This window comes from Neltuma alba, unplaced genomic scaffold (genome assembly GCF_004799145.2).
Source record: "Neltuma alba isolate B1F8T4 unplaced genomic scaffold, ASM479914v2 tig00002902_pilon, whole genome shotgun sequence".
Lineage (NCBI taxonomy): Eukaryota > Viridiplantae > Streptophyta > Magnoliopsida > Fabales > Fabaceae > Neltuma > Neltuma alba.
Genome location: NW_021633064.1, coordinates 83,259 through 91,712, shown reverse-complemented (window position 1 = coordinate 91,712; position 8,454 = coordinate 83,259). Strand labels below are relative to the sequence as shown.

Here is an 8,454-nt window from a genome sequence, read left to right as displayed (position 1 = left end):
TTCAGTCAAAGTCCTTGCTTTATCTGAGAACAGCTGTGTCTTGCACTGATGTTTTCTAGATCCTTTGAAGTAAAAATTGAGCGAGAAAGGAGAAAATAGGGAGGAATCCTGACTGTGGCATGGCATACATCTCTTTTTCTCTCATCACTTTGAAATAAATACGCTTCAAAGAATACTGGCAACCTGCAGCATTACCAAGTATCAGTACCTCAAAATAATAATAGTAGTGGAAGTAGTAGTTTGTAAATATATGCTTACCCGTTCCCTCATAAAGACCAAAGGCTTTACTTTATGCCTTTGCTCTCAGAACTGATATGAGAAATGGAAGTGCATCAATCCTCATGCCTCTCTGAGGTGAGTTTCTGTGGCACCAATATCACCCGTTTGAGCATATTATGCTTGAATAATCATGCATAATATATACAAATTCGGGCAAGTTGGTTATGTTAGAATCAACCCAGGATTAGATTTTGTTTATACATGCGAAGAACCATATATAGCAAGAGGTATGAGGAGATAAGACGAAAAAATTGAAATGTGAAAAGAAACCATACCAAGTGAAGCTTTTGCAGGCTCCTTGGTAACAACTTGAGGATCAGAAACAGGAAGCATTTCGTTAAGAACTTTCGCAAGCTGAGAAAAGTTCTGCTCAGAACCACCAGGAAGAGAAGCGAAGCGAGCGAGGGGCTGGCGGAGCAACTGAAACGGCGATGAAGGAGCTGACGAAGTATGTGGTAAATCCTTCATGGCAGAAATTTTTGTGAGCTTGAGAGGATCCAGGGAATCATCATCACCACCACGGTGGTGCCGGGGGTTTTGGTGAGCCATGAATATAATGATGCTCGTTGACTGAACAAGAAAGGTGGAGTATGAAGCAGATGCTTGAGTCTTTTGTACGGAGCAATGGATTGAGTGGTAGGTAAGTGAGTCTGCAAGTAACCGAGTATATACTATGAAATTAGCTTGGAAAGAACGCGATCCCCCAGGACACATCAATGGAAGTGGGGTTGAACGCCAGATATAGGAAGATGTTTTCCTCTTGATGGGGATCTAGAAAAATCTATCTGCACCCTAAGCTTTGCATCTAAAACTTTTAATTAATTATTTTAAAATAAAAAATCTTTTAGGAAAAAAATAATAGTTAAGAGATTATCTTTATTTTAAATTTTATGTTTATTAAAATAATTGTTTCAGCAATTTAATCAAAAATAAGAAAAAATAAAATGCTTTCTAAACATAAGCTATCATCCGTGAATATTAATGAAGCTGCAAAACGGGTTTAAAAATTCACTTTTTTGGTACAAGAAGAATTACTTTTTGAAAAAATGAACAAAAACAAAAAAATACTTTTATAAACACAAGTTATTATAAGCAAATGTATGTCATTGAAGTTAAAAAAGACCTAACTGGATATTTTATTTAGTCTGACTCTCTTTATCAAAGTCTGCTTATAATTTTCACATGTCCTTTTTTTGGTTAAATAATGTTCACATGTCAACATAAAATAAACCATAAAAAAGAAGGGAATTTTAAAAGGACGAGAAGGAATTTAAAGGTTAGGTTGTAAAATACAAAGTATGTATCCGCCATATTTTAAAATTTAAATTTTTATATAATTATTTTAGAACTCTGGAAAAGCAGAACTATTATTTAAATGAGAGATTAAATAAAATTAAAAATAAAAAGAGACGGAGGGAGGGAGAGGGTGTGAGTATGTGAAAATAAGACAGAAAGATAAAGTGAACTTACGAAGTTTTATTAGAAAGAGGGAGAGAATTAAATCAAAAAGAAAAAAGGGGGCAGCTGAGGGTCAGAAGACACAGCACGCGCGCGAAAACAAAGGTGATGTATAAAAACCGACAATTAGTATGGGTCCATTTGGAGGATTTTTATGTCTTTTTCCTTTTGGTGAGAAAAGGATTTTCGAAAAATTGAAACACAATCCCATCCAAGAAAATTAAATACAAAACCTCGGAAATTCAACAAGCTCTGGTGTCCGGAAATAATTTTTTTGAAAATTTTTACAACTTTAGTATAATGGTTAATAATTTTTGTAACGCTATCAACAATTTCAATATAGCGATTAACAACAAGTTTTTCGAGAAATTCAGCAATTGGTCGCCGGAGCTCCAGCATTTTTTTGAAAATTTTTACAATTTCAATATAACAGTTAACAACTTTTATAATGCTATTAACAACTTTAGTATAGCGGTTAACAATAGATTTTTGAAGAAATTCAACAATTGGTCGCCAGAGCTCCGACGGCCGGAAACAATTTTTTTGAAAATTTTTGCAACTTCAGTATAACAGTTAACAACAGGTTTTTAGGAAAATTCAACAATTGGTCGCCAGAGCTTCGGCGACTGGAAACAATTTTTTTTTGAAAATTTTTATAATTTTAGTATAATGGTTAACGATTTTTATAATGTTATTAACAACTTCAGTATAACAGTTAACAATAAGTTTTTCAAAAAATTTCAAAAAGTAACAGTTTTACAACTTTAATAATGTCGTTAACAAGTTCTGTAACTGTATCAACAACTTTAGTATAGCATCTACTAATAGGTTTTCTTAAAAATTCGAAAAAAATGGCATTTTTATAACTTTAACAACTTTTTTTTTGAAAATTTTTACAATTTCAGTATAATAGTTAACAACTTTTGTATATCTATTAACAACTTTGATATAATAGTTAACAACGAGTTTTTGAGTTTATTAACGGTATTACTGAAGTTGTAAAAATATTATTTTTTGAATATTCCGAAAAACCTGTTGTTAACCGCTATACTGGAGTTGTTAATAACGTTACAAAAGTTGTTAACCGTTATACTGAAGTTGTAAAAATTTTCAAAAAAATTATTTCTGGACACCGGAGCTTGTTGAATTTTTCAAAAAACTTGTTGTTAACCGCTATACTGAAGTTGTTAATAGCGTTACAAAAGTTGTTAACTGTTATACTGAAATTGTAAAAATTTGCAAAAACTTTATTTTTGGCCGCCGGAACTTGTTGAATTTTTCAGAAAACTTGTTGTTAAATATTATATTGAAGTTGTTAATAGCGTCACAAAAGTTGTTAACCGTTATACTGAAATTGTAAAAATTTCCAAAAAAAATTTTCTGACTGACAAAGCTCGGATGACCAATTGTCTGTTAGTCGCCGAAGCTCCGGTGACTGCCGTTGCCGGAGCTCCGGCAACCGGCCGGACAGTGGGGTTGTGATACTTTAAAGACAATATTTAAAAGAAAGGACAATTTGGTCTTTTCATTTGATATAATAATGCCAATTTGGTCTTATGTGACTAAAATGGTATTTTGCAAATTTAGCAGATGTTCTAGTCATTATAAAGTTAAGATAGCATTTTTCTGTCTTTTTCCTTTTAGTTTTACTCTTATACGCTACCAGATTTATTTACGAGCATGGAAACTCAAATTTGTTGAACCTTGTAATCCATGTTCGGCATTACTTTAAACCCAAGATTGGTATATCCTTGCAATAGCCATGGGGAAAAAAAACAGTAGTGAAGAAAAATGAATGGAAAAAAATAATAATATTTATGAGTTAATTAACATTTTTTTTTCCTGGTGAATGAGGGCATAATGAACATCTTTTACCATTAATGGTAATTTGGTAACGAAGAGAAGTTAATAAATGGGTGGCATTGGAGGCTTTTTGGGTATCATGGGGTACCTGGTCCAAGCCCAGTTTTATCATCACGAGAGTTTTACTTTGTTTTTAACTTTTTATACTCTCTCTAAATTTCTCACTGCACCTTTTGGAAAAAATAACATAAGAGGAAGAGGAGAGGAGCGGAGCATCAGAGGTTTTTTTGGAGGGGGGATCCCAGTTGGAGCGAGAGGGAGGAGCAGTGAAGAGGGAAGTTGCGAGACTCTAAAAAGGACTGCAAATGTCGTCCAGCTCCAGTTCTTCACCTTCATTTGTCTTGGTCATCACCGTCGTTCACAGCTGTCGACTCCTCCGCCGTTCAAGGTTCCGTTTACTATTTTGTCTCCCCTGTTCAGCATTGATTTTTTTCTTCTCCTCTGTTACTGCCTTGCCCAGATTGTTGATGTTTCTCTCTTGTTGACTGCTTCAATTTCTGTCTGCCTCCTTGCTCTGTTGTGTGCTAAAAGCGTCAGCCTTCATCCTTGCTTGTCTAAGTGCGCTGATGTGAAAGAAAAGTTTATGACATGTTATTTCAAAACTTACATGCCGGGATCTTTCGTTATAAGGTATTGCTTTTGAGATTTTATCATTAGAAAAAGATCCTTTCCATTTGTTAACGGTAAACTGATCCCATGCATGCTTGGAAATGTTTTTGAGAGGGCTGGCTACAAAATGCTGGTTGCTAACAGCATTACTGTTAGCCCTTAGCGTGCTAGGATTAAGCTCAAGCTCCCTTATTATTCATGACTTAGGTCGCGCTTGTATTTGTGGCTTTGGCTGTGCTTGTTGTTCATGACTTCGATCGCGCTTCTTATTCGTGGCTTCGATTGCACTTGTATTGGTGAGCTATGGTTAACACCGGGCTAGCTTGACATTCGTGGGCACTGTTCCTGGGCTTGTATTCGTGGTTTTGACTACGGTTGATGGTTACTTGCCCTCATAGAATGTGTGTCCACGCTTGTTGCTCATTCTGTTACAATCCTCAACTGAAGAGAGGTTTTCACACTATTTTGTGATTTGGTTTTATAAATGAGTTACTCAATTAGTTTTGGATATCAAAACTGCTTTATATATTTTCTCTTATATTTTAGTGGTTTACTCAGAAATTGGAAGCAACGGTAAACCATTTATTTCATAGAATTAAATATGCATAATTTATATTTTCAACATTTGTTTCTCTTACCTTATTAATGGGATGTTATTCACCAATAAATTATTTTTGGCCTCAGATAGTGTAATTAACCTTGTTCCTCTTTCTTATCACTGAGTTTAATACACTAAGAGTTGAAGCATTGTTTGAAAGATTTCTAAACTAATGTAAAACCTTATGGTTGTTCTTTTTAAATATATATGATTTAGAATTGATAGATACATTGTGGAGGCTATTACATTAATTGTAATATTAGAAATCATACTATAATTATATCAAGTGTTTGATGAGTTGTTTTAAGACTTAAGGAGTGTGAGTTTTCTCATGTTCTGTACCGGTCACCTCTAAATTTCTGGGGTGTGACAATTGACTGTCGCTATTTTATTTATTTACATATGTATCCCCGGGTCGAACCAGCATCTTACTTCTGCTTTCTTGATCCAAATCATTCTGGGTTATCCTTCATAACTGGGATATATTAAAATGATGATTAACAACGCATAGTGACCAGTGTTATTGATGGTACAGTGTGGGTATTGTGGCCATTTTTATGGGATATCCATGTGCAAAGATAAATACAGCTTGTTTCCCTAACGGGACACTTGATCTTTGAATTTATGATTCTCGACTCTCGAGGTTGTTTGTGATATGTGCATCAGCACCTGCTGGATCATACAGATCACAGCGCAGTTTTGAATTAGTGATCGTTCTGAGAGACTTAAATCTGTTTTTAATTGTGTGAACTGTGAAGCCATAATTCATGCAGCTAGCTGAGACAGTGAAAATTAGTCGTCTCAAGTCCTTCAAAGTGTTTTTAATTGAACAATTTAAAACTGAAAAATATGAGGATAGTTTTGTTTACACGATAAGTTAATTGATCGATAGTATATTTACTCGGTAGTGTTTTGTACTTTTCAATATCTTATTTTGATGTGTTTATATGTTATTGAGCTTTACAATTATTCTGTTTCATTTGCTATCAATTAAAAGAAGGGAACAAGACATGAAAAAAATGATAGTTAAATGATGAAATCTTCAAATGGTGACCCAAATAAGCACAGTTTTAGTTTAAACATAGGTGACTAAATTGGGATATATAAATTTGCTGAAATAATCATATCATTCTTTTGTTTTTGGCAAAAAAACAACCCAAATATCCTTGCCAGAGCTTTGTGGTCATTGGGCATTAGAGCTCCAATCTTTGGCGGTCGGTAACTTTTTTTTTTGAGGATTTATTTTAAATCCAATAATGCGACCAACAAGTTATTTAATGTTATTAACAAGTTGAGTATAATTGTTAATAATTAGTTTTTAGAAAATTCAAAAAGTGACTTTTTATGAATTTAGTAACACGGTTAACAAGTTGTGTAATGTTGTTAATAAGTTTGATATGACATTTAATAACAGGTTATTTGAAAAATCGAAAAAGAGGTATTTTTACAACTTTAGTAACCCAATAATTCGGTTAACAAGTCATGTAATAAGTCCTGTAACGATATTAACAACTCTTATAATATTATTAACAACTCTAATAACAAGTCATTGACAAAAATGATAACAAGTCATGTAATGATATTAATAACTTTCATAGTTCTGATTGCTTAATAAATGGGACAATTTTGTTGTACAACTTGCATAGAGAGCTGGTATTAAAAACTTTAACTTTTATATGAAAATTTTATTAAGAGTGCTGTGAGAGTTGTCAATTTAACTTTTAATCATGCTAGTGAAGTTGTAAAAGTGTAATTTTTTAAATTTTTTGAAAAAGCTATTGTTAACTATTATATCTAAAGAACTTATTAATCGAAGATATTGAATGGATCGCTTTGGGGTTGGATGGTTGCCGCGTTTGAAGCCCAACCATAAAGATCCCAGTTTGATCCACTGGCTTGGTATGATGGAAATATGAAATTAAATATCTAAGTTTTGTTTATTTTGAAAGTGATGGAAATAGAGAGAACAACCGTTGATCTTTTGCCTTCCTGTTCCAAAAAAAAACAAGAAGAAGAAGAACCACTAGGACTCAACTTGTGCTCCACTCGGTGGATACACCGTACACGACTAGGGCGGTGAGAGTGTTTTTCTCGTCGGTGGGGTGAGAGTCTTTTGCGGAATCTTCCTCTTTGAAGTAAATAAGTAATGTTTGTCATTTTTCGTGGGTGCCTTTCGGGTCTTGTGGTGTTTTTTAATGTTCCACGCATTTTTTTCGCACGTTATATGATATATATCATATCGCATCTAGAGTAAGCAATGTATTATTTATCAGTTATGAAACATTGATGAGAAAATAATAACTAAAAAACTTTTAAAATTTAAAAAAAAAAAAATTGAGATTGGTTTTAAAATTAGATATCATCTGTACTTGATCAATTTACTGTGACTATTCTTCCCTCCCTTAATTTCTATCACCGCCCCCCATCACCCCATGTATATCCAAATCCCTTTCCATCTTGTATCCTCTGCTTTTCCGCGACGCGTCCGATCCGCGTAAAAGTTTGAGAGGAAGGCAATACCCTCTATATAATAAGCCGCCGTTTCCATTGATCAAGAACCGGGAAGTACCAACGTAGAAGCTTATTATCAAATAGAAAGTGATTTCGGAGAGAGAATGAAGCACCCACGGCATGACCACCCAGTGAGGCTGGAAGGAGACGAACCAAACCCATTTGAGTGCAGTGGATGCAAAGAACCAGGGTGCGGCCCTAGGTACCGATGTGAAAGGGGTTGTCCCTTTGTCCTACACAAGGACTGTTCCAAGGCTTGCCCTGAGTCCCCATCCATAGGCCATCCATTGGTGGATAACAGCAGATTCAAGTTTCTCTGGGAACCTCCCCGCAGACCGAAACGCCTGTTTTGCGTCGCTTGCGGGGGGGCCGTTAAAGGGTTTGTGTATCATGATCGCAAACACGATCTTGTCTTGCACCCTTGTTGCATGAACCTGAAGAGCACCATGTCTGATCCCTCTGAAAAGCTGACTCTGAATCTTGATAACAAGATGCCCTCCAAGTGTGTGAAATGTAAGGAGAAGGTTTTAAAAGTACAGAGCAAAAGGCCGTTCACAGGGTGGTCTTACGTGTCTTCTTGTGAAAAATATTGTTACCATGTCTATTGTGTGAAGAAATTGATTCCGGATGGATGGAAAAGTGGCTCTTTCAATGGTGGTTCCTCTTCTTCTTCGTCTCTGAGGGGAAGAAACTTGTCCACCCATGGGACTGCAAGCTCAAGCTCGATCACATCAGCCAAACGTTCTTCGGCCTTGGCAAGAAGACGCTCGTCGAGATCATCTGTCACTCGTGGGCTGATCAAAGTGGTGAAGATAGGTTTGAGCGTTATAATGTCACTTCTACTTGGAAATCCAACTCCACTGTTTACTGCCGTCGCTGAAAACTGGCTGGGCTGAAGGAAACGGATACAGTTCCAGTATGTGATATATATCTATATAATTTACGTAATGGTATTTTTATACTGCTCGTAATCCTTGAGTTTGTTTGTATTATGTGTGTCGAACTTGGGTTAACTGATGATTGATCCAAGTCTCTGCCGATTGGCTTTATGTCCTCTTGGCACTTGGTTGTACTTTTGCACGGTTTGTTTTCTTTTACTGGATCCTCCAGCCTTTAAATTATAGGTTGAAGTCCAG

At 35.4% G+C, this 8,454-nt stretch overlaps 1 protein-coding gene across 1 annotated transcript; it reads left to right on the top strand.

The window, feature by feature from the left end:
• Positions 1-7,422: 7,422 nt before the first annotated feature.
• Positions 7,423-8,214, top strand: LOC114739741 (uncharacterized). The gene has a single exon (XM_028927820.1). It carries the CDS (start codon positions 7,423-7,425, stop codon positions 8,212-8,214), a length of 792 nt encoding a protein of 263 aa, XP_028783653.1.
• Positions 8,215-8,454: the final 240 nt, after the last annotated feature.

Bases quoted from the DNA above. Each gene is read 5' to 3' on its own strand.
- LOC114739741 (XM_028927820.1), top strand. From the start codon at position 7,423: ATGAAGCACCCACGGCATGACCACCCAGTGAGGCTGGAAGGAGACGAA.